At 34.8% G+C, this 18,659-nt stretch overlaps 1 protein-coding gene across 6 annotated transcripts in view; it reads right to left on the bottom strand.

Moving 5' to 3' along the window:
* tws (protein phosphatase 2 regulatory subunit tws) overlaps positions 1-18,659 on the bottom strand; it is a 107,257-nt gene that overhangs the window by 16,129 nt on the left and 72,469 nt on the right. For all 6 annotated transcript variants that reach the window (XM_081734486.1, XM_081734485.1, XM_081734487.1 and 3 more), the window contains 4 exons: positions 13,927-14,092; positions 12,495-12,607; positions 7,429-7,606; positions 4,159-4,323 (listed from right to left, as the gene is read on the bottom strand). In XM_081734486.1, the coding sequence (XP_081590612.1) occupies positions 4,159-4,323; positions 7,429-7,606; positions 12,495-12,607; positions 13,927-14,092 (622 nt within the window). The remainder of the gene's footprint in view (positions 1-4,158; positions 4,324-7,428; positions 7,607-12,494; positions 12,608-13,926; positions 14,093-18,659) is intronic.

Here is an 18,659-nt window from a genome sequence, read left to right as displayed (position 1 = left end):
GGCATTTGCCTGGTAGAACTGAGGAAAACCCTGGAAAACCCCAGTCAGGATGGCCGGCAGCGAGATTCGAACCCGCGACCTCCCGAATGCGAAGCCAACGCTCTACCACTTGAGCTACTTCGCTCGGTAAATTTGTCACATTACATGGAAGTATTTTTTATAAGAAGAAGAAACATTTTTGTTGTGATTCGACCTCCAACATGGAATGATGGATGCCATGTAATATAATAAATTTTTGCTGTTTATGTTTCAAACTGCTGAGAAAAACGGGTGTTTCAATTGAAAATTTCGGCGACAGATGTACGGAATACGAAGATTAGTCCAACTATTATGAAAATTTGAGGACACTTGCAATGTTCTGTACATGGAACTGCCTGTAAAAGCCTGTCAGATTTCGACAGGCATTACACAGACGCCTGTTTCGGCGAAAACACATGTAAAGAAAATATTACAGGCACACTGTCTTCAAGTGGTATGTATGTCGAAAAAGTATTCAACTTCTGTTGGAAATTTTGCATAGAAACACGAGTTGTACAGAGTCCGTACATTAAAATGAGAACATGCAATGTACACGTAGTCACTCACATGCAAGTAAATGGAGGGAATATGTGCATGTAAAGTACCTTGAATGGACTGTTGATAACATTCGCAATACAGTAAGAATGAAAAGTACAAGGAAGGTGCCTGTTTATCAACATATAATATCCATGTGTGACATTTGCATTACATGTAAATAACATGTATTAGCGTATAGCATGGAAAACGCATGATGTAGAATATGTTATTTTACATTTATCATTTTCGTGTACATGTGAAGTGTATAATTCCCGTACGTGCAGTATACAGGCAATGTACAGGTGAAAGGGAACATGCAATAGTCATTATTGCCAATAAATGGATTGAACTGATACGTGTGGTGAACAAGGTGGTTTGGAGCTCAACATTCATGTTATAGGCATAGGAGACATGCAATATTCAGACACAAGTCTCCAATTTGACACTCTATTTGCAAGGTCCTGACACATGTATAATACATGGGATTACAACTGAATACACTGTCTGTATTATCTCCGTGTACATGCGAAGTGTGAACCCACCTATATGCAATGTACAGGCAATGTGCAGATAAACGGTAAATGCAATGATCATGATTGCCAATAAATAGGTTAAAAGAGGCGCATGCAATGAACAAGGTTGACTGGAGTGAATCATTAATGTTACAAGTGCAAGAAACATGTAATATTCAGGCACCAAATCTCCAGTTTGTCATGTACATATGCAAGGTCCTGACACATGTACAGTACATTGGAATAGAATTGGACACATTGCCTGTAACATACAAAGTGTGAACTCACCTACATGCAGTGCACAGGCAATGTACAGATGAATGGGAACATGCAATGATCATGACTGCCAATAAATGGATTAAACAGATACGTGTAGTGAGTAAATAGCTTCAACAGGTAAATGCGATGGACAAGGTTGATTAGAGTGGAACATTCACGTTACAGGCGTAGAAAACATGCAATATCCCGACATCAAGTCTCCCTTTTGACATGCACATATGCAAGGTGCTGACACATATACAGAGGCGTGCGCAGACCCTTGGATTAGATGGATCAAATAGTAGTATTACTTCTTAAAGTATGCAGATTACATTCTAGTAATATTCTGTAACATACATTCCCCACATATGTCACAGGTAGAATTCACCTTTAACACGCAGGTCTCATGTATATTACATGTACATGTGATCAACGTTTAACATGCATGTGATCTATACAATACATACCCAATTCATGAACTGGCAAACTGATGTTACATATGGCTCCAAAATGATTGTCGCATATCTATAACGCCCTTCTTGTAAGAATATAACTTGATAATGATTTTGCAGGGTACTTTTAATACTGATACTATGTGTATAATCGGAAAACGTATATTTGTGATAAATTTCATAGGAAAACAATTATAAATACGAAAATTAGAATGAGTAAATGGGCAAGAATTTTATTGTTCTTATTTACTGCTCTTTTGACATGAAATTTGCCACATACATATCTGCCGATAATACATATAGCAACATTATATGAAATACCGAGCAAATTCGTTATCAAATTATATTCCTACAACATATTTATAGACATGCGACAATAATTTTGGATATGAGTGTACATGTTACCTACATGTCTCTTCTGCCGTATATATACACATGGAACGTACATGTCTTATGCGTGTCCAACACCTGTGACACACAAATTTTAGGTACACTTAATGCGATGTACTTTATATGTATATTCCGCTCACACGCCCACTAATTCGCTAACATCTGTATTTCACAAGTCAATTACATTTTTATCAAATGAAAAGCAGATCCTCATAAGGTAACGTATATGTCAACTACATGGAATATGCAGATTACGTACATGTCCTTCCTCTCTACATGTTTACACGCATTTTTCACGTTGCAACCCTATTAACATGAAAACTACCTGTTTCCGTGAAATGAACATGCAATGAACTTGAAACAAATCGATACTTGTCTCATGCGTTTCAAAGTGTTCCATTTTCAGGCGCATGTAAAAATATGCATGTTTCACAGGCGCCTGTAAATCACCTGCATTTTCTGTCTGGGAAGTGAACATAAGATCAAAGAAGTTCTGTAGACCGCGTACGAAATTCAGGGTGTCTCGAAAGTCCCCTGATAGAGGGTAACTTTATTAAAATGTAAGAAGAGAAACTGTCTCCAAAATGTTGTTTTCAATCTTAAGTGAACGATTTTTTTTTTTTTTTTTTTTTTTTTTTTTAATCGGACGACCCGTTTGGGCCGTCTTTATATGCCCAATGTTAAACGAAAGGACATTGCCTTTACCTGGACCCACAGCATAAAGTGAATGGGGACATGTTTGAAATGGAGGCTGGCCATCGACATGTTAGCGTACAAGACAGGAATTTCATTCACTTACCTTGTAGTTTTAGGTAAATGGTAACGTTGCATTTTCATTTAACATTGGGCGCATAACGAGTATACAGCTCGTCTGATTTAAAAAATTCCTTCACTTTAGACTGAAAACATATTTGGAGACTGTTTCTCTTCTTACATTTTGTTTTAACTATGATAACAGTTACCCTACGTCAGGGTGACTTTTGAGACATCCTGTATATTGTCCTTGCGATTTATTATAAATATTTTAGAAAAATCATATGAAGGATGAAACGGAAAACGGTGCAAATTTTATGAGAAATGACTCTTAACGTAACTTATAGTAAATTATGTTAAAACTAACGATGGACATGGTTATCCCAGTTTTATTATTCTTCAAGTGTTTCCTCATCGTAATGTGTCATATTCGTAATCAATCATCTTGTTAAGGGTTTGATAATATTTAAAACACTGCTACCGAAAATTTCCTTTGCTCAAGTTCAGACCATAAGTTAAATTGTTACAACCATTATCTCTTTTTTTCTATTAAGGTTTGCTGTCTCCCCATCACAGTAGACCGGATTCCGCCTTGGGTCACATCATGTAAAAGCGTAATGTTTCGGTAAATACTGCATTCTTTCGTCACGACTGAAATACTGAAGACTATTTTTAAATTTATTGGATATAGCTGATATTAAGATGAAGTTCGCAACTGGCGTATATTTCAATTACAATGGAGAAAATTGCTGAAATGGTCATCGAAATAATTGGAATTTGAATAGGAACATACATTAAGTAGGTGGAATGTATTTTTTTATTTCATGTCTGTAGTTTCTATCGGAAACATACTTTACACCGGAATTGCGAGAAAAGAAATGCATTACCAAATTAACATTGCATATGATATGATAACTTTGGCAACCAGTACACAGAACATAAGAGTCAAGTAAGTTACAATTATACCATAAAATTTTCAAATACCACAGGACCCAAAGTTTACAATGGAAAGAAGTGCATTGAAATGTAGGGAAGACACCCAGAAACTAACAGCCACGAAGATTTATAGATTCAAAAAGGTTAGCATGTGTCGACGAAACTATTATCGGAAATACTCAAGAATAGCTAAAATAATGTTATATCACAATAATGTTTATACTACCAAACTACTAATGGAATTTTACAGAAGGAATCATCCAAGTCTGAAACTACTAGAATAAAACAGAATTGTTACTTACATTTTGCATGCCTATCACACAACGCTGCAGCCCTCATGTCACACAGCCTGATCGTTCCTTTGCTACTACTATATACAAACAAATTACATTCTACAGGATGGAACTCGGCAGCAGTTATCACCTCCGTCAATTCTTCCATATTAGTAGGCTTAATATCTACAATATCTAGTGTACAATTAAGGAAAATCCGTAATAATTTTGTTTTTAGCATAAAGAAGTGCTTACCCCTCGAATTTAGTGTGTTCATGTGAATCACTTGAAGACACTCAAATACACCCAGTTATACAAAACATATAGATCCTACTTTTATATATATATATATATATATATATATATATATATATATATATATATATATATATATATATATATATATATATATATATATATATTTTTTTTTTTTTTTTAATTTCCTGTAAGTGGACAAGATCCGGTTTGGAACTGGACGATTCAGTTGTAAATATTGCTGACAAACTTTTTTGTTGTTAGTATTTGTTTCGACACAATGTGTGTGGTTGGTGTTCAAAGTCATGAAAGTTATTATGACAGGACAGGACGGTCGTGTCCAGTGCCTACTGTTCTTCAGGATGCTCCCTCCCCTTAAAGAAAATGAAATGGATTGGAAAGGTGGACGAAAATGGAAGACTTGGAAAGGTGGGCGAAAATGGGAGACTTGGAAAGAAAACAGATGTGAAGAAAACAGAGAAAAAATAGGTTCGGTAAGTTTGGATTAATTCATGTAATAGCCAGAAGTACGAAAATTAAATTTAGCTGGTATAACAACAACAATTAATTTACAAGCTAACAAGCTAATGGGAAAAAAGTGTCGAAAACTTGCTAACTTGGGGTTCATATATTACTTCGTTCCGCACTAAATGACAGAATTACTGAGTACAACAACAAACAATAATGGAACAGGCATTGACTTCCTCTACAACAGTGATATTCAACCGGGGGTACGCGAAAATGTTTCTGGGGGTACATAATTCTAAAATAAGCATATTTTCAATATTTATTGAATGATCATAGCTGAAGAAAAATTTTGAAATTTCCCATGTTAATTTTTTCGGATGTGCAGTTTATTCCCTTGTAAATAGTCTGTTGAGGCACACTGATTGTCCTTTTGTTGAGTCTCTATTTGTCTCCCTTTTTAATCAACAGAACATGTGTATTAAGTTTCATAAGTTCATTCCGATTTAATTTCTTTTAAACAGCTTCAGGGGTACACAACTGGATGGCGAACTGTGTCTAGGAGTACGCGAGAAAAAAAGATTGAATAGCACTGCTCTACAACAATTAGAAGCTTATAACAATGGGACAATGGGAAGGACACAATGCTGACGTATTGATACCTTAAAATTCATTAATCTCTTGGTTCTGTACTAAATGTCAATTTCAAGGTCTTAGAACAAGTGATAATGGGAAAAGCATCGAACTTCTCTACAACAATTAAAACCTCACAACAACGGAAAGATCAAAATGTTGAAAAACTGGCCCCTTGCGATTCATAGATAATTTGATCCTGTACTGAACACCAGAATTCCAATCGTAGAGCAAACAATAATGGAAGAGGCACTGAATTTCATCTGTAACAATTAGCTAAACAATGAATGAGTCAACACTTTGGGACAATTATTGTGTAGTCATTATCTTCAAATAGGCTGAGAACGAAGAACATAATTCAATAATCATAGAAGTTATTAGTAATTTCTTACATATATTAATTTACATTGAAAAGATAGGGCGAAAGAAACGCCATCCCTTACAACGCAAACAAATCTTTTGCTGTCTTACACTATCCTTAAGGCAAGCTTACAACTCCATTTTGGAAACAGGAGGCGTCCAACCCACAAGATACCCAATCCCACAGTATGATCACAACCCAGCTCTCAACCACGATCTAAAACTTTTTTGATACCAAGTAAGGACTACAATTCCAGCCCTACTTACCTCATTAGGATTGAGGTACTACCTGCATCATCGGAACCAATGCAATGCGCCCAATGGAGTGAGAGAACCTTTCCACTTCCAACAAAATTCTCTTCACATTTGACTCACCTTACTTTATGTAACACATAAATGCACGTAATTAAACTGAATAAAATTATGTACACACTTGAAAAGTTACCTTTTTGTAAACAACGAAAGACAACTATTGTTTTCAGTCTCTAAATTACAAACTAATATCAACTAATTCTAACGACGGAACAACATCGATTTCGTGGAAGTTCTGTTTGTATCGTTACAGAGGAAATAGCAAGGTGTTCATGTCCCTATGAAATCATGTATTTGCTCTCGCTGCAAACACTTCGAAAAATTTTTAACTATACTGAGTAGTGTTCTATATTTGGTGTTTACGTCCTTATAATACAACGTCAAACTAAATACGAGGGGACCGACGTCATGTGACGTCCGAATAACTTGACCTCGTATGAGGAATTGTTATACAGGACCCCTCCAAAGATGGAAACATTAACTGTTTGGCAGCGAGAGAAACTTATGTATACCATAATGTTTTGTTAGGTAGTAAAGTAGCAGCTCATACCCAATATTCTTCCAAGTATGTCAAAAATCTTAAAACTGTGGCAGAAATTCTACCTATTTTGTACTGGTTATGTAAACTGTCACCATAAATAGACTTATGGGGATATCTCTCTAATAATGTCAAACAAATAATAAGGGCGTTATGTTGTTATAATCGCAACACAAACAGTTGTTTCTCCAGAAACTTTTTTTTTTTTTAAACGTACAAAGAAGGAAAATAACCGTTATTCTTAGCATCAGTCATGCTTCAAATTATGGTTTCGAAGTATAACCAAAATATTGCACTTATTCAAGTCAAGTCAAGAAACATTACGACACGTGCGGCAAACTCGGTTAATTTTTTATCGGGAACAGTTTTTTAGCCTGAATCTTCGATTAAGATCCCTGTACCTCTAAACCTCTGAAAGAAAAGATGGTATACGAATAAATAAATAAATAAATAAAACGAAACAGTAATTAAAAGGTATTAGAGCACATGGATTATTGATCCTAGTTATGTTTTGCTCCTAATGTAACAGTCTGGTAGGTACTAAAATAAATAATAAGAAAAAAACAAGAAAAAAAATGTCTACCAGGAAGCTGTAAAACCTCACTAGGTGAGCGACTTAAACACGACGCCAAAACATTATACCACACCAGTGTCGCACAATTCTTCAGTAACCATTTACCCAACTACACTGAGCAACTTTTTCAATTGTGAACATCCCACGACATAGGAAAGGATACTGAAACTTTGATCGGTGATTTCTAAATGCCAGAGATTTATGCGTAGGTCATCTGCAGAGAGGTACGTTTCCTGGTCCGAATTTACACTTATTGAGTTGATGTGGTATGTATGCGCATTCGCAAATATCCTTCGAGGTGAGGCTTCTACCATTAGTTCCATAGGTTTGATTACAGGTACCTAAAAGAAAGACAGTAATTCCTTCAAAATTAAGTTCAATCTATAAAGTTTTTAAAAACTTTCAATTTATTGCCTTTTCATCATTTCGAGATAAAATTAAGAAAGTGTTAAAACAAATGTCAAATTCTCTACCAATAAAATCAGTTTATAACGCGTAGTTCAAAATAAAGATTGCAACAAGTTTTGTTGTATCGTGGTATTTTATTATTTTACATCACAAAATGAATAGAATACCAAAGTCGCTACTAATGAGTTTCTTATTTAACTGTACTGAAGAACTATTCCTATATTAATATTCTCAAATTAATTCACGTTTCATAACCACTCATGCCTATGTTTCATAGCCACTCTCAATTAATCTATTGTGATAATTTCATGTGCAGCATTTTCGGAACTAAACATTCCCTTCTTTATACAATCTTCAACAGTGTAGCCTTTGATTATTCCTATTTCAATTATAACATCAGAAATAGAATACAATGAGCATATTCACAAAATCATATTCTGACTTACCTTCGTAACTGCCCATATGTTAAGAAATTGTTACAAGCCTATGTTTTGAAGCCTATTCAGTCACCTTCTTCCGGCCGATAAAATAAAGAAAATGTCCAAAAAGATACAGCTGAGTATTCAAACTGATCCCAACTAAAAAGATATTTCTTAAAGAATGCACACTTTCGAAGTTTAAGATATGAATTTTTATTTAGAACAATTTGAAATCTTTCCAATAAACCCAAAGGTACTAAATTTTGCTTCTTTAAACTCTTATATAAATCGCTCAAAAAATTACATTAAATGTCGAATATTTGCTCATAACTATCAGTATTTTCAAGTCTAAGGTTAGGAACAGTATTTTGGTAGGGACAGGGAATATGAAAATTAAATGTTGATATTCACAATTAAAAATATTTCATTGCCCCACAGAATACTTTCTTTTTCTTCGGTTGATGGGGACGATGAAGGAGTCAATGATATTCTGTTCTGAGTCCCCATCTCCCAATTTTATTTTGGTCTTCTCATGTCGATGAAAAAAAAAAAAAAAAAAAAAACTGAATATGCCTGTCGTTTTACGAATGGTTAATAAAACAAAACTGACAAAGCACTAAACCTATATATCATTTACGTAACAGTTTCGGAAATGTACCATAGCCTTCATCAGACGAGTTATCAATGCCGTTTTTCAGTTCGTCAGTTCGTCAATATTGTCGACTGTTTCCAAACCTATTAAGAATTATGAAATTATTATTATTTGACCAATTCCACTTTGTACGAAGTTTGTTCATCATGTTCTGCCCCTGACGTAGAAGATCCCCTCTGCAAGAAAACCAAATTAATGTTACTTTTCCACACAGTACCCTGCAACAGTAACATATTAACTGTCATATGGGTCCGATCGAACCCACTGGAGATTGGTTCAAGAAAATGTCCTCATAGGTCCGACCGGGCCCACAATTTCTAATTCGCCGAGTATTTGTTGTTGTTAGAGTACTTGTACTGTAAAGTGCTGCTTCTAGCGTTAATGAACTGTAGTGTTTCTCACACAATATGGGAGATATTTATGCTGAAGGTTTTGTCGTTAAGTGTTGCTGATTAACGCCGCTAGAAGTGCTGAATATCAAATAAGTTTTTTGTAGGGCCGATGGGCCTTACGTGTTGCTTTTTGAATAACTTACTCTAATTTATTTTGACAAGATGTCAATATTGTGAAGTCCCCGTCATTTTCTGAATTTTCAGAAAGGTCTAGATCACTATATTGTTATTACTAATGCGATCAAGTTCTGCGCGTATTTCTTCGTTTTTCATTGCAAAAAACCTACTTATTGCACTAAATGCAGGAGGAACTCATCCACACTTTTCAATACAAAGCCAGCTTGTTCATATAATAATGAACAATGACTTTCGAACAGACTTGCCAGTTCAATTGTAATTTATCCCTTGCCCATAAAAAAAACGTAGCTCCGATCAGACAACCAATTTCACGCGTGCGGATTTAATATATCGCCTTAGATAATGTTTCAACATTACGTTAAAAAAAGTATGAACAAAACAAAAATAATATAAATACGTTTGGTACTCTACCGGTGAAAACAAAATTCACCCTTGGCAGCTAACGTGTTTAACACACCTTTCCAATCAGTTCTCCAGTGTTTCAACCATAGCAGAAAATAATCCTTTGGTTGGTACTGCAGTCAAGTATCCATAATGTCCGTAACATAAAAATCATGCAAGTCAGGGAACAAATGAAATAACTGGGAGCCAGATCTGGGGAATATGGGGTACGGGGGACAAGTTCGAACTATCTTGATTCATAAATTGCAGCTACCACAACTTGGGAGGTGTGGGCAGGCGAATTATCACAATGAAACAATACGGCACGGTCTAACATTCTACGGAGTTTCTCTTTGATAGCAGTACGTAATTTGGAAATTAGGATTCCAAAATAAACACCTATGATTGTCTTTTCTTATTCGAGATAATCAAAATTTCCTCTGCCTTCTACAAAACGGATATCATGGGTTTACCCTTTGATAATCTTGGGTAGTGGAGGGTGGTGTTTCCATTGGACACTTTGGCGTTTACACTCAGGACCGAAGTGGTGAACCTATGTTTCATCCATAGTGACACATTTAAGTAGAAACTTTCGTTTGTTAGCTTCGATTATCCGTAACAAGTTTCAACTTGGCACACAACGTTTCCTCTTTTGATCGACCAGCAGATCTCGTATACTTGAGATCAGCCGTGCAGAGACCTTTTTCATTAATAAATATTCATGAAATATTAAATGCATACTGCCTAGTATGTTTCTACTTTGACATGCCTATATAAGTGTCTACACATGTACAAAAAACTAAGTCACATACGGACTCGAACCGGATTGGTGAAGAAAGTTTTATAATCTATCATGTTTTTCCAGATGGTCTTCGGGGACTGTATGCTTCTAAAAAAAAATTTCGCAATTTGAAACCTACATAAAATAAAAGTATGCCTATCGTTGAAGGACAATGAATAAATGAATAACTCTATCTCTACCAAGATACTGCTCTTTTAATTTTGAAAATCCTGACAGTTGTCAGCGAAAATTGGACGTTTTATATTAACTTTCTGAACGAGCTATAAGAATTTGAAGGAACAAATATGAGTATCTTTGAGTTTATTGATAAGATTACTTTTCAAGATGTTTACATTACAATAATTCGAAAACTTGTTTCAATGTCATTGGTGCGGATGGTAGTATCAACCAACAGTAAAGCTAAATGCACTCCACCCCCCTAAAACAAAGATCTCCATTTCACAGGCACACACCGAAGAGAACGAATGTTATATTGCGCTCTTTGATGTCGATGAGGCATATTGTGTTAGCCTCCGTATTTCTTGTTCGCTTGTTTACACTCCACTATCTAAGTACAGCATGAACTGCCTTTGAACTGAGACTACTACTGGTCCCTCCTGTACTATCTCCCTAAAACTGATACCATCGTACGTTATATTGTGGCATACAAATCCTGTGATCCTGAACGCAAATCTGTTCTTCCATTCTGCTACTGCAATTTTCACGAACAACACATACATGAGCAATAATTTATTTTCTAGTCTTACAAATACAAAATTAAACCTATTCAATGTATCCACTTTGGTACAAATTTCAGCTTAAATTAAGAATGAACATGTAGAATTCCATATTACAGTAGTACATTTAAAATAATATATTACTGTTCTACACACAAAAGATTTGGTATATAATTTAAGATCGTATTAAGAAATTAAAAAAGGCATTCAAAAAAATCAGTTCCCCAGTTTTATGATGATTGGCAAATTCACGTAATCATCCTGAACCAACAAACATCTTAACTCTTAAACCTCATCAGAGCTTGTTTTGTCAACAATGTTGCCTCGTCATGGGCAAGTGGTTAAGTGCATATTCCCAATTCTGTACCAACCTCCAACGAAATCCCTAGTAAAGGATTCAGATCCCACTTATGTAGTAGGTTTGGTCCCCTGTAGGCTAGGTGCTACAACGAGATGTGTTAATTTACAATCATACCTTTCTTGCCAACATACCTAGGTATATACATGTAAGAAGAAATTACTTTCACTTGCAAGTAGTAAGCTTTAAAAAAGAGATGCTTATCTTCTTTTTCTAACGGAGGGCACTGTGGCTCAGTAGTAGAGCGCTTACCTTTGATGCATAGTGCCTTGTTCGATCCTCTAACAAGTAAGTTTATAGTGGACAATATCGTGTCCGTGGGTTTACTCGGGGTACTCCAGTTTCCTCCCACAATCTCACTCCACCACTTCTTCCATCATCATTCACTTGCCTTAATCATCCAGTCTACATCAGCCTAAAGAGCATAATAATGGGACGATAAACTGAATATTTTATTTAAAAAACAGCTGTGAACATATTCTTATATTGTACGATAAAAAATACAGGGTCTCAGAAATGAATGAGGTACTATACAAAATAGAAATTTTAGAAAAAATGTTACGAACAAACCGTCCAACAAGAACTTCAGCTTTTCAAAAGCAAGTATACATCCCAAGTCTAGGCTGCATATCAGTTTTTACATTTTATGTTTTGCATTACATTGAACGCCATCCTTATACATTCAATTTAATTATATTGATTTAGAATGCATGTCACAGCTTAAAAGCAAGGAATCCCCGACAGCACTCCTTGTCTTGCTTTATGTCTTGAATGAATTCTACTTTCAAGTAGTTTTGAACGTACTTCTGAGACTAGAATATGTGTATAGAAGAAATCCAACCGATTCTACAATTTCTAATGAAGCAATCTACTATATGGTTTGACATTACATTTAGCTATACCTTCAGGCAACTAAGCGTTATGAGTTAGTGGTAAACTATAAGGAGAAAACCAAAGGCTTACCCGTAACGCGGTGATACTGGACGGATCCCGCGGATGACCATTTTCTTCTTTGGTATTGTAGCCTTCTACTTTTTTGTCTCTTTCTGAAACTTTCCATAACTTAATTGTCTTATCTAGTGAGAAAAAAAGTAGGATTATCCTAGCAGCAACTTCATACGTTATTACTACATACTAGTCTTATTATTTATTATTAAATCACCAATTTATATTACAGAAATTTCTACAGCACAATTAACTTGCCAACATTAGCAGTTATTAGTATGCGAGGATAAGCGTCAGATGAAGCTGAAGTCATGATCAAAGTACTACCTTAAGTACACCAACCGGGATCAGAAAGACCTAGTCAAGGGAGCCCTCTATGCAAATTAAAACTGGGATCACAGAATTACAGAAAAGCAACTACTTGGTCCAGTATAAGAACTTCATAATAATTCACTTCTTCAAATAAGCTACTGCGGGAACACTATGATAAATGTGTTGATTTAATGATAGAAACATTGGGAAAAGACAAGTCGTGGTAGTCTGGAGATGTTATGTTGATATTTTAAGCTCAATATTACTACATTTGGGTCCTTTTTAATACACTTTAACGTAATTTTACTTGTTTCAATTATCTTGCTTTCGTCCTTAAAAAACAGTGAAATTATGTGAACTATCGTTTTTTTCTTCTTTGAAAACAGTTTATGTTCAATATTTTATTGGTTTCATTTAAAGTTCTTTTAGTATGTGGCGACAGAATTTTCCTTTAAATCTCTACGCAAATTTATGCAAATTTTTAAGAGAAGTAATAATCTCAATTCACAGAATTATAGTTAAAATTTGTAGTGTTACGGAATATCGTCGTCTATAGGTACTAGTGGTAATATAACGCTTCGCACCTTATTATCTAATAACACTATCCTCATATTATTCGCAGTAAAATATAATAAAAAGCACTAAATACACAAAAGCTTAAAATTCTTTTCCTTAATGTTTTAGCATGCACTGCGGATATTAACAACTAACTGCTTCACACAGCTAAACATTGCTCTTCTACAAGTGATTTTTGCTTTACTAACTACTTGAGGAAATTATACTGTAACACGTTAAGTTATCTACGGTCACACTACAGTTCCCCGCATTAAACATAATAAATAAGCCGCTACAACAATATAATTATTCTGAAAAGTAAGCCTTTACTATCTAGTACACATTATTAATTGAAATAATAAGTTTTCTGCATTCACAAATTTTTGGTATGTTAGAAAAGATCTACGAACACTAAGAGTCTATTGGTTATTTCTTAAATAATTACTTGGTGTAATTATTGGAAAGAAAGAAAGGAAAAAAGAGGAATGGTAAAAAGCGCTTTAAATTAAGTACGAACTAATTTGTACTATCTGCTGTAATAAAGCGAACAGTACACACTCATTTAAAAAATACATAAACTTACCGTTAGTCGATAATAAAAAATGAGCAGGATTCCTTCTTTTCAACCATCTTATTTTATTTATTTTTTCTTCTATCTCTAAACTCTTGAGGTAATCAAATTCGGGTTCATGGCTTTGGAACGTGCTATAAACATTATATTCTCCCCTCCTGGGTATACAATTTTTAGACTGAAATCAGAAAAGAACAATTTTAGAGTACATAGGGTGGTTCAGATTGAATTATCTACAACAATGAACACACGGTAGTGCCTTGTTCACAACAATTAATTATACTTATAGTGGTCAGTAGAAATGAGCACACCAATCTGAGTACAGTCTTGGTAAAATAAAGAAAATTACGTTCGCTTTTCACTGAGGAAAACGAAACTGTTAACTGGGGCAATTCGTTCCCATATATTTATGAGCATCGCAACGGACTCTTTTTAAATATCAAACTGAACAATGAGAAATGTCCTAAATTTTCTAACTGGTAGGCTGGGTTTACACTCACTACATGTTGCAGTCTGAGCCAAATACAAAGATAGGGTGGAAATATATAATAGATTGGAAATGTAGACGAATCAATGCTTTATGAGTAACTAAATATTGAAAAGTCACGTAATACTTTCAGTCGTCAATGTTTAACTAACCTGAATCACCACTGCATCTTAACATTTGGCTCAGAAGCTGCAAGCAGCAGCAACTAAAAAAGCATGACATCTCTATTATATATACAGAATAGATAGATAGATAGATAGAATGTGTACTGAAATATATAGTACATATATTTAGGCGTTCCTGTAACATATCTACAATTTGCACAATGAGGAAAACAATTAAAAAATAAAACTCTTGCGATGTATTTTCATTACTGACAAACCAATATATGAGAGATAGATATTCACAATTATGTTGATTGTACATGTTTAGATAAGCTACAATTTATCTACGTTAAACCATTTGAAGACCACTGATTTAATACTGTAAAAAAGTATTCTATTAAAAATTAAAATATTCTCTTTGTAACAATTTTTAATTTTACGAACGATAATGCGGAGTGCATCTACACAGGAAAGGAGTGAAGTATATGTTGTGATCGTTACTGCTTATTTGTGATTATATCCTAGTAGTTTTCAAAGAACTAACCTTTTGAAGTTTAAAAAACAAAAATCTGTATTTGTGCCACTATTTTTTAAATGAAATACGTATGCTGTATTAGCTTAACTTTTTATGATGAGTATGAGCCAGTAGTTTAGGTCTCCTAAATTTTTGCAAGAAAATTATTCTGAAACTTTGTACTTATACAAATTCTTGGTTTATAACTGTCTAACAATCGTTTAAAGCACTGGTTCCCAGCCTGCAAGCGCACCACACTCGGGAAGTAAGGAACGAGCAAGGGGGCGTAAGATATTGCCAGAAATAAACTACATTCACCCTTACAAATCTTACGAATGTTGTAACAAAGATGCGTTAATTCAGTACCGTACAATCACAAAATAACTATTGAGTAAGAACTCCAGTTTCATTCATGAACAAAGGTAGTAAAAAATAAACTGGTGAGAATGATTATAGTAGAATCGCACAAGTGGGACTTATAAGATAGTAAGTGCGTCTATCCGTTATTCCATACGAAATTTCATGAACGAAAAGGAATTTATTTCTTTTCTGGCCATAGACAACTAGATTAATTATCTGGGCCGAATTAATTAGTTAACATGTTAGCTGCCATGTGGGTCCGATCGGACCTACTGGAGTGATCTAAGAAAATGTTCTTGTAGGTCCGATCGGACCCACAATTTCTAATTCGTCGAATTGACGTTAGAGTACTTGTATTGTAAAATCCTGTCTCTAGTGTTAATGAAATGTAGTCTTTTTATTACACATGTAGGTCTTGCTTTGATATTGATTATTAACGCCGCTAGGGGCGCTAAATACCAAGTAACAAGCATTTGTTGCTTTTGTAGACCCGATCGGACCTATGTTTTGCTTTTTCAGTGACGTGTTAAAAAGTTTAACATTGGATTCATTATTTATTCTAATTTATTTTCACTAGAAGTCAGTGTCCCTGTCATTTGCTGAATTTTCGGAAAAGTCTAGATCACTACACTACTATTACTAATGAGATCGAGTTCTGCGCATATTTCTTCGTTTTTCATTGCACAAAGATATTACTTATCAGCACTAAAAGCAAGATGAATATATCCACACTTCTCACTTCTGCACATGTAGTAATAAACAAATAACTTTCTAATAGAGTTGCCAGTTCAACTGTAATTTATCCCCTTGCCCATAAACAAAATATACACACGTAGGTCCGATTGGACCCCCAACTTTCATGCACGCGGATTCAATACCTTGCCTTAGATTATGTATCAATATTAATATTATGTTTAAAAAATATGAAAAAAACAAGAATAATGTAAGTAAGTAGGCTTGGCACTTTACCGGTGAACAACAAAATTCACCACTGGCAGCTAACGTGTTAATAGTCGATCTGTTTACATCTTAACGGATAACTGTGACTTGAATCCATTTATTACTCTACACGGTATTGAACTATTTATTGCAATAGATAATTAGATCGATCATTTCGATTGAGTTCTTTAATGGAGTCCATCTGCTGACATCTTAACGGGTGACGGTGACTTTTGTCCAATGATACTCCACTCAATAACTCTTGAACGAAAGCGAATTCTTTTAAATTCCGTTTTTTGCAATTATCTCGGTCGAATACATTCAGAAGTCAATCCGCTAACATTTTTGACATCCATAGCTCATTTTCAATTACAGAAAAAAAAAAACAATAACAGAAATCACATACTGAACCGTTAGATGTTAGCATGTATCCTCCAGCGTTTGACACCGCATGAAACAAACTTAACGTGTGTGTGATCCTTTTTACCATACATAAGAGTAACGCTGCATCTGAAGTCGCAAAGAGGTCAGACCAATAAGTGACAACGAAGAGGGAGGAGGAGAGAAATATGCGTGATTTACGAAGAGAGGCCCCAGGTACTCAAGGTGGGAACCATTGATAAGTAACTCGAGAAGTTATTTTCCATAAGTTTCTAATCACTGTAAAATCTCGACCATACTTTGTACGTTATGAAACCGTTAAGTGGTAGTATTTTAATTGGCGAACAAGTTACGATTGCTGCAACTGTATCGTAAATATTATTTCATGTTCTTTTGCATTTCAGGCCCCAGTTATGCATTTCTGACAGACTTTTGAGTTACGGAGTTATTTGTTAAACAAAGTCGCCCCTCCCCAGAGGGTTGAATACGCTACAAATAATCTACATTAACTAACTCACTCTATGGCCTATGGAACCCGAAGGTTCAATGCCGCGTTCACAAAAGCTCTCCACTAATTTCTAATCTTAGCAAACTGGATCCAGTTTCTACTTTGTTTTCCTATCTCTGCGAGATCCATCCTAATATTGTCCTCCCATCTGCGCCTAGGTCTTCCTAATAGTCTGATTTCCGACTGGTCTTTCAGTTAAGACTTTGAAAGTGTTCCTACTTTCTTCCATCTTGGCTACATGACCTGTCCACCTTAGCCTCCTAGATTTTATCCTAACAATGTTTGGTAAACCGTACATATTATGTAGTTCTTCGTTATGAAGTTTCTGCCATTCCAAATTTTCGTTTCTCTTGGGACAAAATATTCGTTTCAGGATCTTGTTCTAAAACACTTTCAGTCTACGTTCTTCCCTCAGAGTAAAAGACCACGTTTCGCAACCATATAGAACAACAGGCATGATTATAGTTTTAACTCGCGACAAGAGATCTTGAACTGGATAGTAATACGAATTCCCTGTTTTTAATCGACATTTAATTTCTTCGTGAATATAGTTTTCGTCTATTAATACTTATCCTAGATATTTGGAAGTATCCACTATATCAAAATATTATTTGATATTTTAACGCATCCATAATTTGCCGTATTACGAACCCAACAAACTTCCATGTATTTAGTTTTCTCTGCATTTACTTCTAAACCCATGTCCTTGCAAGCGTTTAATACGACCTCTGTATATCTTTCTACTGTTCTCCTATCATTCCCTATTAAATTTACATCATCAGGATACGCCTAAAATGGTGAATACCATTCAATTCTAGGCCCTAGTTGCTATATTTGATTTTCCTTATAGTATACTCCAGGACAATAACGACAACGCATCTCCTTGTTTCAGGCCATTCTCGACGTGAAAGCTCGTGGACAAGAATTTTCTAACTCGCACTTTACTTTGAGGTTCATTTAAATGTATCTTCTTAATCTATCTTTTTCGGTATTCCAAATTCTGCAAGAATGTTGTACAATGTTTCTCGTCATCTACATTAAATGTTTACTTATACTGAATTTGTACACAATTTATCTTACACAAACTGGATTACTTCTCTAAACTCGCCTTTTTGTAAATTTTTTAATAATCATTTACAGAAGACTTATTTTATAATCTAAGAAAGAAAGCAAAGTTTCACTACAAACACTATCGCGTGCAAAACTACTTTACACTAAAATGCACTTGATGTTCAGTACTTCATGGTATTTGATGAGAAAAATCATACCAAAATAGTTCTACAAACTAATTCTTTTTTTTTTTTTTTTTCCTGCGTTGAGGATACACCTTCTTACTTATCTACCTCACAACTACGTAAATCAAGACGTTCTTATTAAATAACGTATTGCATCTGTATAATGTATTAAGGATACACTGATAAATATCAGCTGACACTACAGTAAACTTCTGAA

The sequence above is a fragment of the Thermobia domestica genome, chromosome 12 (assembly GCF_964235325.1).
Source record: "Thermobia domestica chromosome 12, izTheDome1.hap1.1, whole genome shotgun sequence".
Lineage (NCBI taxonomy): Eukaryota > Metazoa > Arthropoda > Insecta > Zygentoma > Lepismatidae > Thermobia > Thermobia domestica.
This window is presented reverse-complemented; position numbering and strand designations above follow the sequence as displayed.